This window comes from Podarcis vaucheri (assembly GCF_965113315.1).
Source record: "Podarcis vaucheri genome assembly, chromosome: 3".
NCBI classification, from domain to species: Eukaryota; Metazoa; Chordata; class Lepidosauria; order Squamata; family Lacertidae; genus Podarcis; species Podarcis vaucheri.
Genome location: NC_138761.1, coordinates 19,114,184 through 19,132,380, shown reverse-complemented (window position 1 = coordinate 19,132,380; position 18,197 = coordinate 19,114,184). Strand labels below are relative to the sequence as shown.

The 18,197-nt window shown below is 49.0% G+C and overlaps 1 protein-coding gene across 12 annotated transcripts in view; it reads left to right on the top strand.

The window, feature by feature from the left end:
* Nucleotides 1-18,197, top strand: part of LOC309529624 (uncharacterized protein) — a 304,631-nt gene that overhangs the window by 63,482 nt on the left and 222,952 nt on the right. For 8 of the 12 annotated variants that reach the window (XR_014218205.1, XR_014218206.1, XR_014218207.1 and 5 more), the window contains exon 3: nt 14,176-14,277. Coding sequence is in view for 1 of the 12 variants with exons in the window: in XM_082218032.1 (XP_082074158.1) it covers nt 14,176-14,277 (102 nt within the window). In the remaining 11 variants the exon portion in view is untranslated. Of the gene's footprint in view, nt 1-6,029; nt 6,166-14,175; nt 14,278-18,197 lie in introns of all 12 variants that reach the window. The other 4 variants (XR_014218208.1, XR_014218215.1, XR_014218209.1 and 1 more) reach the window with 3 other exon arrangements.

The window sequence follows — 18,197 nt, the reverse complement described above, 5'->3', positions numbered from 1 at the left end:
CGAGGAGGTACTGGCATCCAAGAAGAGGGAGGAGGATGCGGCAGCCGCCTACAGAGATCTCCACGCCAGGTTTGAAGCATGGGTTAAACACGGGCAGCCAGGACCCAGACCGGAGGGGGTTGGGTTGGCACGGAGAGCAGGAGGGCTTGTGGCTCACTTCGATGGGAATTTACAACAGTACCCCAATTTTCGAGCAGACGTAATGTGCGCACTGCAACTGCTGGCAAAAGACTTTAGAGATGAGGAAGAGAAAGTGGGGTTCATACTATCCCATTTGCATGGGGATGCTAAAGCGTGGCTACGCAATTTGTGGAGGGATAAAGATCCGGCGCTTCAGAATGCAGATGCCTTTATCAAAGCGATGGATGCGTGTTTTTTGTCTACTATTGATGTGGATCTTGCCCGACGGGAGATTCATGGACTGAAACAAGGGAGGGCAAGCGTCCGGCAGTACCACGCCCGCTTTTTTGCGCTGGTCAGTGCCTTAGAGTGGGACCGGGATTCGCCCCCTGTCAGAGACCTGTTCTGGGAGGGTCTAAGCTCAGCGGTCAAGGATGAAATTGCAAGGGGGGAGAGGCCCCGAAGCACGCAGGAGGTGGTCCAAAGGGCGCTGACTGTGGGGGTGAGGCTGGAAGAACGTCCCTGGTGCAGAGATGAAGGACGTGGAGGGCGCGAAGCAGCGAGAAGTTTCTCTTTCGTTCCAAGAGAAGCAGCGCGTGCGCAATCCACACCTCCGCCAGGAGGGGGAGGGGAACCGATGGAGGTTGGAGGTGCAAGGGCTCAGTCAGCAGCCAGAGCCCAAGCATCGACAGCAGTGAAAGCGAAGCCTCCTAGAGGGAACAGGAAGTGTTACATCTGCGAGGATCCAGGCCATTTGGCGAAAGAGTGTCCCCGGAGGCTCCACAAGCACACTGCAGCCTCGGCAATGGTGACTGCAGCAACGCAGCAAGGAGAACCACAGCAGGGAAACGACGATGTCTGGCTGGAGACAGAGGCACTGGGGCCCAGCCAGACGCATCAGTGAAGCAGTCCCCAGCGATCTTGCAACCCACGGACCCCCTCCCACCCAAACCAGTAGTGCAGCTCACAGCATCTCTCCAGCTACCCGATGGCGTCACTATCGAAGTGCCGCTTTCTGTGGATTCTGGAAGCAACGCAGACTTTATAGCGCAGGATTTTGTGGAGCAGCACGCTATACAGCTACTGCCTGCCACTCTGCCCCTGCAAGTCGTCACAGTGGATGGCAGAGAGTTGCTAGGGGGGCAGGTGGTGAAGCAAACGCCACCGATGGTGATGCGCCTTGGCAACCACAGGGAAGTCATCAGTTTTAATGTCACCCAACTGTCGGACACGCCCATTGTGTTGGGCATGAGTTGGCTGGACAGGCACAGTCCGACACTGGCTTGGTACCAGAGACAGCTGATCTTCGGCTCCTCTTATTGCGCAGAACACTGCATCCTGCCCAGACAGGAGGGAGAGGAGGAGGAATCACAACTGCAGTTGGGAACGTTGCAAGCAGTCCCCCACAAATACGCGGACTTTTTGGAGGTCTTCTGCGAGAAAGAGGCTGACAAGCTACCACCGCACAGGCAATATGACTGCAAGATTGACCTCCTACCAGGGGCGACGCTGCCGAAAGGGAAGCTGTATTCCATGTCTGAGGACGAATTACAGGAACTCAAACAGTTCATAGATCACAATTTGCAGCGCGGTTTCATCCGGGAGTCCAGGGCAGTAGGGGGCAGTCCTGTTTTCTTCGTGAAGAAGAAGGACACGCCCCAGAAAAGACTGGTGGTGGATTTTCGCCTCTTAAACAAGATGACCAAGCCTTCTGATTTCCCCATGCCCAGGATTGACGACCTGCTAGCGACGGTGCGCAAGGGACGCGTGTTCACCAAGTTGGACCTGCGAGGTGCGTACAATCTCATCCGCATGAGGGAGGGCGATGAGTGGAAGACAGCCATGTTCACGCCTCTGGGCACCTACGAATACAGAGTGATGCCGTTTGGATTGCAAAACGGTTCTCACTGTTTCCAAGCTTTCATGCATCATGTGTTGGCGGGACTCCTTTACAAGAAGTGCGTCTGCTTTCTGGATGACATCCTGATATTCTCCGACTCGCAGCAAGCCCATGACCAAGATGTTCGGGAGGTGCTGAAGAGGCTGCAGCAGCATAGACTGTACGCCAAACTGGAGAAGTGCCAGTTCGACACGACGGAGGTGGATTTCTTGGGTTACAAGTTGTCGGACAAGGGGCTAGCCATGGACAGCGCCAAGGTTCGTGCGGTGTTGGATTGGAAGAGCCCGCGCAATCGGAAGGAGGTCCAGCGGTTTGTCGGCTTCGCCAACTTCTATCGCAAGTTTATCAAGGGGTTCGCGATGCAGACGGCGGCCATTACGGACACGCTAAGCTCCAAGAAAAAGAAATTCATCTGGACGGAGCAGGCGGAGCAGTCCTTTCAGGCACTCAAGCGTCTCTTCGCGTCGGAAGAGCAACTGCTGCATATCGACCCCAGCAAACCGATGCGGGTAGAGACAGACGCGTCCGATAGAGCAGTGGGAGCTGTCCTGCTGCAAAGGGACCCACAGGGGGTCTGGAGGCCGGGAGCGTTCTACTCCAGAAAGCTCAGCAAGTCGGAGCAGAACTACACCATCTGGGACAGGGAGTTGCTGGCCATTCATGCAGCTTTCAAGGCGTGGAGGCACTTCCTGATCGGCGCCAAGCACACGGTGCAGGTCTGCACGGATCACAAGAATCTGGAGCACTGGCGCACGGCTCAGTTCCTGAACCAGAGGCAGATACGTTGGGCGGAGTTCTTTGCTGATTTCAATTTCCGAATAGAGTACGTCCCAGGCGACACCAACGTCATGGCGGATGCACTGTCCCGCAAACCGCAATACCTCGAAGAGGCGAAGCCAGCGGCAGCCATGCACATCTTCGCGCCAACAGCGTGGGCGTGCGCTTCAGCCACAGTAGACCTGGATGCGGTGCGGCGGGCGTTGCAGGACGACTCCTTCGCGCGGGCGAAGATGGCAGAGGTGCACAAGGGCACGGCGAAGGGCGACGAGTTCCAGATACGAGACGGCTTGCTCTTACGTAAAGGGGCCATCTACGTGCCGGGAGACGAACTTCGCGCCAGGGTACTGCAGCAGCTGCACGACGCACCCACGGCCGGGCACTTTGGCACGGAAAAAACGGTGGAATTAGTCGCAAGGGACTTTTGGTGGCCCAGACTGAGAGGGGAAGTCGCGGACTACGTTGCGAGGTGTGACACCTGCCAGAGGGCCAAACCGGTGCACAAACCACCGGCGGGACTGCTGGAACCGCTGCAAACGCCGTTTGAACCGTGGGAGAGAGTGGCCCTGGACTTTGTTACGGATCTACCCAGCTCGAGAGGCAAGACAGCTGTACTAGTGGTGGTGGACTTGTTCACCAAGATGGCACATTTCATTCCGTGTGCGAAGGTGGCCACGGCGGAACAAACCGCCAAACTGTTCATAGATCACGTGTTCAAAGTGCATGGTCTGCCGCGGTCTATCCTGTCCGACCGCGGGCGCCAGTTCGTCTCGAATTTCTGGCAGAAGCTGATGAGTTTTCTAAATGTCAAGGTCGATCTGGCATCAGCAAGACACCCGCAGACCAACGGGCAAGCAGAGAGGGTCAATGCCATCATGCAGCAGTACCTGAGATGCTATGCCAATCAACAACCTGCGACCTGGGTGGATTACCTGCCGCTCGCCGAGTTCGCTTACAACAACACGAAGCACGTGTCCACAGGGGTGACGCCGTTCTTCGCCAACAATGGGAGGAATCCCAGAACCTTCCCGGGACGGGAGAGAGTGGGGGACGGAGAACCACAGACGGCGGACGCGTTCGCGTCAGAGTTGCAGGCGGTACACGATCAACTCAGACGGCAGCTGGAGCTAGCTAAGCACGCCTACAAGGTGCAAGCTGACAAGCACAGGCGGGTTGGCGAAGAGATCCAAGTGGGAGACTGGGTCTGGTTGGCAGCCCACGCAGTGCCGACCAGGTCACTAGCCAAGAAGAAGTTGGGGCACAAGCAAATTGGTCCGTACCAAGTCGAAGCACAGATCAACCCGGTAGCCTTCCGACTGGCGCTGCCGGAGGGTTCCAGAATGCATCCGGTGTTCCACAGGTCGGTGCTCACTCCCTACAAGGCACCTCACAGATTCCAGGAGCCAGGGACGGCACCGAGTCCGTTCCGGGAGCGGACGGAGACGCGAGGGGTGACGCAGCAAGACCCCATCAACGAGGTCACGGAGATTTTGGACTCCAGATGGGGAGAAGAGGGAGTCGAATACCTCCTAGCCAGAGAGGGCACCCGGGCCAGCGCCAATAGCTGGGTGCCAGACTACGCTTTGGAGGAACCCCTGCTCAAGGACGAGTTTCATGCCCTTTTCCCACACAGACCCATGCCAGCGAGCTTCTTCGACGACTGGCTGTTCACGCCCACACTTTCTTCCAGCACGTTCCATGGATTCGACTCGGACGGGGAACCCGCACTGAGCACCCGTTCCCCAGAAGGATCGCCGGCGGGTTCGGCGTCAGACACCTCGTATTGGTGGGACGATCGACCGGAGGAGCAATGGCGCCGGAAGTGGCTGGAGATGCCAGGTCGAGCGACCGACGCAGAGACTGACATGGACGTGTTCGGGGAGGACCTTGGGTTCGAGCACGGCGGTACAGAGATGGAAGCGGAACAGGTCAACGTCGGCGACCGCGAGGAGGAAGACTCGGAGGTCTTCAGTTGGCGGCCAACCACGGGGAGCGAACTGTATCCGGCATTCCCTCCCGTGATGATGGAGCACCCAGCACCCACACCTGAAAGCGGGGAGGGGGGAAGGGGGGGCTTCGAGGGGGGGATGGATGTCAGGGGTTCAGGAGCAGAGACGCAGAGAAGGGAGGAAGCAGAGAGCGAGGGGGAGGAATCCGAAGGGAAAATGAGTGATGATGACGACCCGAGATCTCCAAGCCTAAGCAGTGAGTCAGAGGACTCCCAAAAGGGAGCCCCAGTGAGCAGAGCAAGGGGGGGATCCGGGGGGACACCCCAGGAGGAAGGGAACAGAGGAGATTCAGAGAGCAGCAGCTGGAAGTCGGGACCCACGCTCATAACTGAGGGCGGCAGCAGCTGGAAGTCGGGACCCACGCTCAAGACTGAGAGCAGCAGGGAGGAAGGTAGCCAGGCATCGGGTTCCGGAGGCTGTCAGCAGGAGGGAGGGCACGAGTCAGGGGTGGTCACGCCCTCCTCAGAGAGCGAGGCAACGGTTAAGAGGAAAGTAGAGAGTTGGGCGCGCGCGCCAAGTTCAAATGCAGCGGAAGCTGGAGCAGTAAGCAGCCCGGAGAGTGAGCCAGGTCCTAAAGCCCGCCGCAAGGAGGCAGAAGGATCAGGGGGGTCAGCGTCAGAGGAGAGTAGAAGGGAGGAGGCCCAGGGGGGCAGAAGGACCCAGAGACGTAGGGAGAGGCGAAGGAGGTGGAGCAAGGCTAGGGTATTAAGCTGGTGTGCAAGAGGCGGGGACTCAGACGGGTCTTCGCCGACCTAGGGCAGAAGGTGTAGAGCTGCACGCTGCAGTTCGGAAATGAAACCTGTAACTTAATAAAGACTCTTATAAAGTGAACGCTGGCGGACTTGGTCCTATGTGAGCTGGGACTGGGTGGCAGCTCTGACACCAACAAACAGGATAATCACTGTGTGTATTTGCTAAGAAGACCCTCTTCCCTTCAGGAAATCTTTAGGCATGCTCAGAGGTGCTGAGTTGCTCACAACAGCGAATTCTATACATTTCTGTCTGGAAGTCGTAGAATTCCAGCAAAAATTGAAATGGGGGCAGAAAATGCTATTGTTCACCTGCTCGCCCCAATTGCAGCACATAAATCAATCCAGTGAATACGACTGGTATTCACTGTTGTTGCTTTCAGTCTGCAAACAATATGTAATTATGTCCCCCTCCCCTCTCTTTTGCATTGAAATAAAAGGAGTGGAATGATATGATGTAATTAAGTTATGCAGTTTTGCCGCAGCAGACAGCGAGATGAAGATTGTAGCTTTTGGTGGAAGATGAACTGCAGCAGAGCAGAAACAGTGCTGCGTGTGATGAAAACCGGGAAGAACGGGAAATGATGCCTTCTTACATTGCGACTCAGAAGTAAGTTTAACTGAATTCAATAGGTCTTACTTCCAAGCAGTGAAGTAGGTGGGTACAGGATTGCTACCTGAAATGTCTTCAGTTCCCACCTGCGCATGTACATAAATAAAGCTTGATGTGAACTCCTCTAGAAAAAGGACAGTGAGGTGCAGCTCATTGCTGCTGCTGTTTCGCATGCATTTACTGCAAGATATCATTTATAATGCTATTTCTTCTGACAAGGCATGGAAACTAAGTATACCTGTTTCCATCTGAAAAAGGCTCGGGGTATGTAACAGAATAGTTCATAAAGAGCAATATATAGGAAATAAAAAGCTATTTGGAATGTATATTTATATATGAATTTCCATACCAATTTATTGAAACAAAGGATGTGGTTTCTCTCAAAAGCTAAGCTCGAGGCGATATTTTTGTTTTTTAAAATATAAGGATTTATAGAAATCAGTGAGCTTCATTAGCCAGCTCCGTTTTATTTTACAGCTCTGTGTGTATTGCTTAAAATTCCTTGCTGTAGTTTTTTAAGTGCGGTTTGAGGGATTTATTTTTATGTAGTGCAGTCAAATATGTCATCTGAAGCTGAGCCATATAGACTTCAATCCTTTAGAATGTTTGGAAAAGGACTGGCTTTTTCTGATCCAGATTTTCTTGGCATCACTATTAAAGCACCTGCAAAGGAGGAAAAAAAGGGAAGAAAAAAACATTTCACATCCATCTGGCTTGGTTACATGTAAACTGCCTACATTATGTCAAGTGCAATAAAGGCAGGAATAAAAACAAAACCACTATCAGCTAAGAGAATTTTATTTATTCCTTTTTGAGCTATGGAAGCAACTTCCTGCCTAGTACTACAGCCGAAGCTAGCAATGATCATGCAACTGTAGTGTGTGTTAGCATATGTAGCCGAGGTAGAGAGAAAGAGGCTTACTCATATGGGATGAGTTTTGCTGAGGCTGAAAAGATTTGCCTTTGAAAAATGTTAGGTGGTTTAGAGCAAGTGCTGGTCACTCCCCTGATGGAAAAGAAGAAAGTTGAGGGAAAATAGTGGAGGAGCCCTTGCTTTTTTTACAGAACTAAAAATCTGAAACTATGCTTGCTTGTACATCATGCTTTTTAAAGCACTCCCCCAAAGAATTCTAGGAACTGTGTTTTCATTTCTTTCGTTTCGTTACATATTTTGTGCTTTCACTTTGTATTTTTATGCTGCAAACTCCCCTGTGATCTTCGAATGAAGGGAGCCATATAAATTTCAATAAATCAATGGGAAACCCCTCATGGAACTACAAAATTCCCAGCACCCTTAATGAACTATAGTTCCCGTGATTCTTTTGAAGGGTGCTTTAAAGGAACAATGGGTACGCAACCTATACAGTCATACCTCGGGTTAAAGATGCTTCAGGTTAAATCTTTTCAGATTGCGTCCCGCGGTGACCCGGAAGTAACAGAACGGGTTACTTCCGGGTTTCACTGCTCGCGCATGCGCAGACGCTCGGAATGATGTCACGCACATGTGTAGATATGGCAAATTGCGACCCGCGCATGCGTAGACACGCAGACACAGGTTGCGTTCTGCTCATGATGCGAACGGGGCTCTGGAATGGATCCCATTTGCATCCAGAGGTACCACTGTAAAGCATGGGGGTTGTGTCTTCTTCTATGTCATCACAAGTACTGTCCAATAGGTGCCTGCGGCAAGTGAAGAAGAGCTCTTTCACAGGAGCTGGACTCTGCTAACTCGGGACCAAACTGGATAGTTGATGCAGTTATTATATCTTGCCCTTCTGTTGGATGCCCAGGTGGCATCTGTGGCATGAGGCACCTTCCACCAGCTTAGTCTGGTGCTCCAGCTGTGTCTCCTCCTCCTGAAAAGAAATATCCTGACCACTGTTACCCAGCACCTGGATTAGACTGGACCATTGCAGTGCATTGTATATGGAACCACATTTGTAAACTACTCAGAAAGCTCTAGTTGGCACAAAATGCGATAGCTGGGTCACTGGTTGGCACCAGCTCCAGTGAACTCCATTGGCTTCCCATTTGTTCCAGGGCACAATTCAAAGTGCCGGCTTTTAATCTTGAAAGTCGTTTCGGGCTTTGGACCTGGATATCTGAAGGACTGGTTGCTGCCTTATGAATTTGCCTGGAGGGTGCATGGTTGGGGTTCCTGCCTTCCCCTGTGGATGTCTATATACCGAATATGCCTTTCACATCTATAACGCCTGAAGGGGAACACCAGTGTTCAGCCTGCTCACATCATTTCAAATAGAAACGAGCAAACTACTGGCATACCTAGACCTTTATTATTTATTTTAAGGCCAATATCTATTGAACTTGATCTGTTTACCTTTTGCAACTGCTTCGAAATCACACACTGCAATGATCCTGTCAGTTTGGCTGGGTCTGCCGTGGCTAGAGCGATGGCATCAACGTACAGACTCGGTTGATAGATTTTTATCTCCAATTTCAGGAAACCATATGTTTAGTTTATTTATTTCCATTGCCAAAGGCCTGGATCCGAAAGTATCTTGCTTGTAGAAAGGCACTTCTGCTCATGCAAGGAGCACCAGTGGCGTAGCATGGGGGGTGCCGGCCGCACCGGGCGCAACATTGGGGGGGCGCGCTTGGCCGGCCCTTCGCAAGACAAAAGTCCATAGGGAAATCTCCGGGACAGCGGGGAAGGACCTCCTCCGAAGCCTGGCGGTGGGGCAGAGAGACCTCCTCCCGCCGCCAGGCTTCGGAAGGATGCTCCGAAGGCTGGCGGCGGGAGGAGGGCTCTCCACCCCACCGCCAGGCTTCGGAAGGCTGCTCCGAAGCCTGGCGGCGGGAGGAGGGCTCTCCGCCCCACCGCCAGCCTTCGGAAGGCTCCTCCGAAGCCTGGCGGTGGGGCGGAGAGACCTCCTCCCGCCGCCAGGCTTCGGAAGGCTGCTCCGAAGCCTGGCGGTGGGGCGGAGAGACCTTCTCCCCGCGCCAGCCTTCGGATGGCTGTCCTGAAGACTTGTGGTGGGAGCAGTGGCGTAGTGTGGGGGGTGCACCTGGCGCAACATCTGGGGGGGCGCGGAAGAGACTCGAGTGCTAAAATCCACGGGTTAGGGGGCGCAAATTACTTGCCTTGCCCCGGGTGCTGAGAACCCACGCTATGCCACTGAGGAGCACCCTCAATTTCTGCCACCTGCTACCCCAGGGGCAGCTGCCTGTGCACTTGGGATGGCTGGAGAGGTCGTGCCTTGACTGCAACGGTGATCTTACGAGGCAAGAATCAGCAGTTTTCCTCCCCTGTATGCCGAGAAGCTAACCTGCCCAGCTCATTTCCAGATTACCTGTTTATTGAGCATTCATCCTGATTTGTCTGCACAAGTGTGGGGAGGTTATAAGACGTCATCTGTTTATTGAGCATTTGTTCTGATTTGTTTGCAGGAAGGTCAGATGATGATTTCTTAAGCAGGTGTTATCTCACACCTTCCCCCCCCCTCACTTTTCTTATCGTAAAATATCTGGCTCTGTGGGGAAATGATTTTGTTGCTCAAGAGACCAAATCATATTGAACTGTGCAACCTGAATCCACCGGTGTGTTATATAGAATCCCTCCTGAAAATGGCAAACATCTGGAAGTGCCCCTTTTCTCTGTTTGGTGCGAGAGGTCTCCAGACCCACAGGCATAGGAGTGCCACCTTATTTCTTAGCCTCTTGCCTTTATTTCTTTAGGCAAAACCTCAAAAGGAGATGGGATACCCACTTTAACTCCCTAGAGCAGGCAGCAAACAATCCACAAAGAACTAAAGCAAATGTAAAACATAAGCAGGGGTCTCCAAATGGATAAGAGTTGTTTGTGAGGGTAAGTTAGCTTGTGTTCTAATCTAAGAGGTGGCAGGCATGTTATTGTGGTGGTAGGGGACCTGTTCAGTCTCTGAAGGCAATTCTGGGCATTTAAGAAACAAACGAGTCCAAAAGCATAGTCGCTACTGTGGTACCTCGGGTTACAGACGCTTCAGGTAACAGACTCCGCTAACCCGGAAGTAGTACCTCGGGTTAAGAACTTTGCTTCAGGATGAGAACAGAAATCATGCTCCAGCGGCAGCAGGAGGCCCCATTAGCTAAAGCGGTACCTCAGGTTAAGAACAGTTTCAGGTTAAGAACGGACCTCCAGAACGAATTAAGTTCTTAACCCGAGGTACCACTGTACTTAGTTGATGCAGGAGATTCCAATGCGTGTCCCCGAAGTTGTAAAACTGTTAGTTGCCACAGGGAATAAAAATATCTTCCTCCAGGAAGTGCTTCTCATGCGAAAATCACATGTTCTCAGCAGTCGGACTGTAATTTTACCCTGCTGGTTAAGTTGCGATTTTTTTGCACCGCGGCAGTGCATCTGTTCTTGTTTTCTATGTGCAGCCGAATCGCATAGGATGTCGCACTTCCAATACAACTGCTGCACATAGGAGTGTCATTGCTGCACACAGAACAAGATCTGGGAAAGCTGGACACTAACTGAAAATGAGTTGCTCTTGCAACTTCACATACTTACCAGGACTTTACATTTTCTTTTGGCTAATATAATTTTCTCTGTGGAGATTTTCTCTCTCTCCCTTTTCCATGACTTGTGGCAAGCGCACATTCTTTTCATAAATTAATTTGTCCTTGCAAAGCATAATGTCAGCATCTTTTTATTCCCCTTTGTGCCTGACATTTAATAGGTTTTTGTTTTCCATGGCAAAAGATACCGCTCTGTTATTTAGGTAGTAGAGGAGGAGAGAGGGAGGTTAAGCCAAAAGCAATAAAAAAAAAGCATAACCGCAATTAAATGTCAGCTGATCGGCTTTTAGAAAACAGTCAGCTCCTTCTCTCCCCTTCTCTACTCTCCTTCCTTCAAAGTGCTGTAATTTAGCAGAAAGCCAAAGCAGCAAATGAAGCACTTGTTTCATGCAGCCAGCTTTTAGCAATGTGTTATTGGTTATTCAAAGGCAAAATGAGATGTGAAACATGAACTGTCTCTCCTCCCCACTGTGGGTCCATTAAATTATAGAGACAATATTGTAGTGCTTAGCTAGCATATTTATTGCAAGATGTATCCCATTATTATATGCTAGAGAAATGAGTGCTTGTAATGAACCAATTAGCAAGGAGGCAGCTGTTTGGATTATTACACCCATTTTATAGGTGGGTAATCAGATCCTGCAGTCCGCGGTAGAGCTGGACAGATGCTTCCTTAAACATGGTGCCCTATGCAACCTGAGGATTCCCATTTTGAAGGCACACGTTTTGTACAACATAAATGCAGTGTGTGATTCTTCATGCGCTATGCTATAAGAAGGCATGCAAGTGTTCCAAGGGGAAGTGCTTGTTTTCAGTGCTCAATTTGTGTGGTGGTACATTTTGAATTCTCACGATGCAGGATGATTTATTTATTTTTTAAGATTCTGAAATGTGTGCAGGAATTTTCTAAGCTTGCTGCTTTATTGGGACTGTAATATAGCTGATTCAGAAAGAAAGAAAGAAAGAAAGAAAGAAAGAAAGAAAGAAAGAAAGAAAGAAAGAACACTGTATGAGTCCTTCCTACAAAACCAAACCACAAGTGGGAAGTTACCTATTTGAATGCTCCCCCAGATCAAAAGCTCCCTACATGTTGGGGTGTAAGTTTATAATGATTAGGTTTCCCTAATCGTTAGGTTTTCCATTTGCAGGGTGTTTGTGACACATCAACAGGTCTCAATATTCTACAGAGGGAGCATTCAAATGTTTACATTTCCTCTTTCAGTTCCTGCTGTTGGACAGAAGCCAGTGGATCATCTAGTTCAATTCTCTGTCCTGAGCCAAGAAAGAAGCCTGCCCAAGTGTTTTCGAGCTTTTCAAAACTTCCAACAAGGAAGTGGGATTCTATTACTTCCCAATGAAACTTATTTCACTTTTTAGTAGCTCTTCTAGGAACTACTTCGTAATGGGCAGTATTAGTCTTTCTCATCTTGTCAAGTTGCCAGGTCACCAGTATCCCAAAGTCAGAAACTCAAGAAATGGGACTCGGTGATGTCGCAGGGTTGCCAGCTCTTGAAAGTAAAAAAAATATGATTTGTTGGTGGGGATGTGATTGCACAGGCTGGCACAAGGCCTTTGGCTGCTTGAGAAGAACAGCAAAAGGTGTCCCTCTCCTTTCAAGAATCAAGATACAGACAGCCCCCCCCCCCGGCACCTGAGGAGGAAAATCCCACAAGTGCCTCTTCCCTTTTCTTTGCAGGAAAAATGCAACAATGATAAATTAAATCTGTTGCTCGTTAATGACATCCAAATTCAGCTGCCTGAAACAGCTGCTTCACTCTGCGTAGTGGCAGAGCTGGCCCTCTCAGTTAGAAAACCAGTCGTGTGTGTGGATTCTAACCAGAAGCAGGTAAATGAGTATTGTGCTGTCAAAAGAAATCAGGGAGTTGTGTGTCTCAAGATTTTCCTTAAGAAGCTCATGAAAAAGGTGGTGGGGGCAAAATATCTACTATGGGAATTGCATTAGTTGGACAGAAGTAGTTGTCTTGAGGGTAAAGGGCCCTTTCATAATCATCATCAGCATCAAATATTTCTTGCACCCTGCCCATCTGACTGCGTAGACCCAGCCACTCTGGGCGGTTTCCAACAAAAATACTACTACTACTACCAATAATAATAACAACAACAAATAAAACATTAAAAGCTTTCCAAAACAGGGCTGCCTTCAGATGTCTTCTAAAAGTCAGATAGTTGTTTATTTCCTGGACATCTGACGGGAGGGCATTCCACAGGGCAGGTGCCACTACCGAGAAGGCCCTCTGCCTGGTTCCCTGTATAACCTCACTTCTCGCAGTGAGGGAACCGCCAGAAGGCCCTCAGCGCTGGACCTCCGTGTCTGGGCTGAAGATGGTAGAGATGGAGACGCCCCTTCAGGTATATAGGACCAAAGCCGGGTAGGGTTTAAATGTCAACACCAACACTCGGTATTGTGCTCGGAAACATATTGGGAGTCAGTTTATACTTTTTCAGGACCAGTGTCATGTGGTCGTCTTGTAAAATGTCTGTAAATGTTGCTGTCGCACTGAAGGGCTGGTTTTTTTGGTTTCTCAATTCCTGAGTGACACCAAGGCTGTTAGTCTGCTGTGTGTTTTGGAAAGTTGTTTGTTTGTTTACTATGGCTTGGGGCACCTCTTAAGATATTTTGCATGATGGTCCTTGAGGTCAAGAAGGCTTTTTGTCTGTATAGGTATACAATCGGATGCCATTTTGAATTGAGATAGCAGACTGAACCTTTCTAAACCGCACAGTTTATAACAGCTGATTTCAAAACTGCACAGATCTTTTTGGTTTATTAGAATTCCCGGGCAGCACTCAGTACAATGTTGCTTGTAAAATAATAATAATAATAATAATAATAATAATAATAATAATAATGAAATAACTAACAATATGCTGCCCTTTCATGACTCCCAAACACAGCTGTCTGACTTTGCCTAATAGTAGGGCTGGCCCTGGTCAGTGGTCTGAGGCAGCTTCATATATTCATGGACATTCACAACTCCTTCTATTACTCAGTTTCATTTGGTTTGTGCTCCATTTGGTTTGTGCTGTCTGCCCCCCCCCCCACATTAGCGGTTAGGGAATTAATATCTCCATTAGAGGGTCTGGTCCAGATTCCACAGAAGTTAGTAAAAGTCTTAATGCTGGCTTCAGTGTGGGAAAGATGGATCCTTAATGTTCCCATGAAAATGTTTCTCAGGACTTCTTTCTACAAAGGTCTAAAAGTTCACCGGAAAGCAGAGCCACACACTCTGGTTATTTTTGACAAATTTGTTTATCCGTTCCCCCTACCTCTTTCCCCTCTTTTTTAAAGACCCAGTTTTGATCTCGGTTTATAATTTCTCCCAGAAGCTTCACTTTCTTACAAAAACAGAGTTCTGTCCTTTTAAAGGAATAGTAAAACAGCAAGTGTGACTACAATGTGTGGGAAAATATTGCCCCTTCATTTCCTCATCTCTCCCCACCCCCCTCGCCTTCTTTTTGGCACAGGATTGACACGGGACCTAGGATGGTTATTATTCCCAGGACAAGCCGGACCATTTGCAGTTGTGCTGCATGTCCTGCAGCGATGTCAGTGGAAGCCACAGAAAGGTAAGGGAATGGCAAGCAGCTTTCTATTAATGTATGTTACGTGGAAGGATCGGCTGTAGCATGGCCACGTTTCTAAAGGCGCAGGACTTCCGTTGCTTTAGGACTCTGGAAGCAGGACAACATTCTGCAGGCACAGCGGTGCATCTCTGCAACACTCCCTTGGGAGAAGCTACACCTGCTAGGCTATTGCTGAAAAGTTTTTAGAAGAGTCCCAACCCTGTCCTGGTTGCTTTTAGACAGCTACGCTAGACAGTATTTGCCCTAGGCGATGATTATTATCTGTCTGCTGTGCGGTGAGCTAGCCATTAAAAAAAATAAAGGCCCTGGTATTTACTGAAACAATAGAACGAGTAAAAAGAAGCCTCATTTTGACTGACTGGTACTATTGTTGTTCTTTCCCTCTCTTCCTTTGAGGAGCTAAAGCATGGTCTGCATATGGTTCTTGGGCGGTTTCCCATCCAGATAGTTTGCGGAGTCTGACCGGCCTAACTTGCACCGTGAGCCCTCAGACAGTTGTTATCTTTCCTGAACTTATGAGGCTGAGCAAGAGAGAGAATCGACTGTCTTGCATGGGAGCAGGGAGACCATAGCAGTGGGTACCAAGGTGATCCATGGCAGCACCTACAGTTAAAAGGATCGGGTAGCTGTAGCAGATGATGGGGAATGACCCCCTCTCTGAAACCCTGGAGAGCATCCTAATTTTTATAGACTTTTTGGTGCCTGAGACGAACCACAAAATGGCACCTCCTCCTCACCAGGGAAGAAGTGGTAAGTGAACAAGAGGGAGTAACGATCTACATTGGGATATGTTGCTCCTGTGGATCCTGCCACCTGAGGCAGTCGTCTCACATTGCCTCATGGGTGGGCCGGCCCTGGCTGGGGTTTTCACAGGGACATTGGTAGCAGCAGGCAAGGGGAACCCAACAGGGCTGCTTTGAGCCAGAGTGATTGTACAGGACTGAAGGTGGTCACAGGGTCCACTAGTTAACTCCTGCTTAAGATTTCACCAACTGTTATTTTAACTTGGTAGTGTTGTGATGTGTTAAAAAACCCCAATGTTGGGCCAACCCTTGTTCTGGGCACCAAAATAAGTCCCAGAAATTTGCTTCCTACAAGATGCTTTCAGATAGAAAGGGACACTCTGATGTAAAAAGGAAAGGTGACAAAAAAGCTATGAATAGCTTCGAGATCAAAGATACATCTCTTTAAAGAGGGATGTATCTTTTCAAGGCTGCAATCCTGTGCACATTTGTCTGGGAGTGATGGGATGGTAGGTTCTCAATGCACACGGGCTTGGGGTTTCCTTTGTGCTTTGTCCAGAAGCTGTAGTTAGTGAAGCAGAATGGAAGTCCCATCTTTTGCTACCCTGTACAGATCTAGCCTCAAAAATCCTTCATGAACTAAGAGCAGTTAAAACTCTGTCAGCACCCTGCTCAAAGATCCAAGCGCCTGTGACTGGGCCAAATTCAAAATGTTACAATTAGTATAACAGGTGCTTAAATAGGCTTAATAAAGGTAAAGGGACCCCTAACCATTAGATCCAGTCGCAGACGACTCTGGGGTTGCGGCGCTCATCTCGCTCTATTGGCCGAGGGAGCCGGCGTACAGTTTCCGGGTCATGTGGCCAGCATGACTAAGCCACTTCTGGCAAACCAGAGCAGCGCACGGAAACGCCGTTTACCTTCCCGCCAGAGCGGTACCTATTTATCTACTTGCACTTTGACGTGCTTTTGAACTGCTAGGTTGGCAGGAGCAGGGGCCGAGCAACAGCAGCTCACCCCGTCGTGGGGATATATATATATATAGGCTTGGGAGGTATTTATTTAAAGGAATGCCTTGCCCTGTGTGTGCCACCCAACCTGCGGAAGGGACAGTGTTACAGCGCCAAATAATGTTCTGTATTTGCGAGAAATCAAGCTTTTCACGTGACAGCACCTATTCTTTGGGATTCCCTGCCTATTGACATCATGCAGGCCCCTTCATTGTACTGTTTTTGACGTCTACTGTTTTTGTTTTTTTGTATAGGCCAGCCTGCCCAGACAAGGAATTTTCTTGTGTACATTTGTATTTAAAGTGGTTGATTTTATACATATTCTGGTAATTTTTATTATGTCTATATTTTGAAATCGCTATTTTAAACGAATACTTTATGCTACTTTATGTAAACTGCTGAGAGATTATTTTTCTGCTTTAGCTGTTGCTTGGTAGCATTCAAAAGACAGTCCTGAGGTATTTGTCACCCTGACAAGCTGAGGCATGCTGGTTCAAATGACCCTTACTTGTGGTTTGCTGGCTTACCAGAACTTCCTTGACCAGCCTTTGTTGGGTAGCAAACATACACAGGCATAGCTGACTATCTAAACTTAACCGGAGTGTAGAGAAAGTCTTTAAAATTTTACTTTCTTATTCAAATTCGTGTAAGGACAGTTGTGTCCAGTCTATCTGTGTTTCATGAGAGAGATTCAAGCACACTCCAGAATTTAGGTTCGCCACAATTGAAGTCGTTTTGAGTTCTCTGCTTCCTGGCGCAACAAATGCACTTCCTGTGACAACTTTTTGTGCTTAGGAAAGTCATAGGGGAAAGTTTGGGATGGTCAAATGATTAACAGGCAAACACACAAACAAATCAGGATGAAAGCTCAATGAGCAGGTCATCTGTAGGAACCCAAAATCTTTGCATTTGTAAGTCTTTGGTTTCGGACAACATTTTTAGCTTTTTGTCCTTGCTCTTGGATTGAATTGTTCATTCTGTGGCTCTGTCTGCACCATACATTTAAAACAGCATCATACCACTTCAGACAGCAATGGCTGTCATGAAAGAATCCTGGGAAATGTAGTTTGTTAAGGGTGCTGAGAGTTGTTGAGAGATCCCTGTTCCCCTCACAGAGCTACAGTTCTCAGGGCGGTTTAACAATCAACGCCCAGGGAAATCTGTGCATTATAGCTCTGTGAGGGGAATAGGGGTCTCTCCTAACAACCTGAGAGTCCCATGGACTGCAAGAAGATCAAACCTATCCATCCTTAAGGAAATCAGCTCTGAGTGCTCACTGGAAGGACAGATCGTGAAGCTGAGACTCCAATACTTTGGCCACCTCATGAGAAGAGAAGACTCCCTGGAAAAGACCCTGATGCCGGGAAAGATGGAGGGCACAAGGAGAAGGGGACGACAGGGGACGAGATGGTTGGACAGTGTTCTCGAAGCTGCCAATGAGTTTGACCAAACTGTGGAAGACAGGAGTGCTTGGCGTGCTCTGGTCCATGGGGTCACGAGGAGTCGGACACGACTAAATGACTAAACAACAAACAACTTACAGCACCCTTACCAAACTGCGCTCGCTTACCAGGATTATTTGGGGGAAGCCATGCCTGTTTAAAGTGCCACAGCAATGTGTTAAGTGTGTAGTGCAGAGGAGGCCAAAGAGACAAAGGACCAAACTAAACATTATATGCAAGCGCATGTGTGTAAACTATAAGTAGCTTCAGTAGTGCATTGCGGTTTTGGGCGGCCCTGTGAGCAACAGATGAGGAGTGGGAGGGCACAATCCGCCGCATCTCCTGATCTACCGCCTCAGCCTTAACGGGGCTTGTTGTAACTTACAACAGGACCACCCCTCTTAATTTGTTACCTGTGTTGCTCTGTTTGGGGCTCTGGGTGAGGACTGTCCTGTTCTCTTGTAGTGGCACTTAATTGGTTTTTGGATTCCTTGCATTCCACCCCTCCCTTTTAACTGGAACTGAATTTTAGTACTGGCTGTTGGTTTATTTTCACCAGCTGCTTCTAGTTGTTAATGGATTGTTTGTTGTTACTAGAGTTTTTGGTTTTTAATGTACTGTGCCTGCTGTCGTTAGCTATCCTGAGACATGTCCTTATGACATTGCCCCGGAATTGCTGTGGTACAGAAGCTTCAACTAGGAGGATT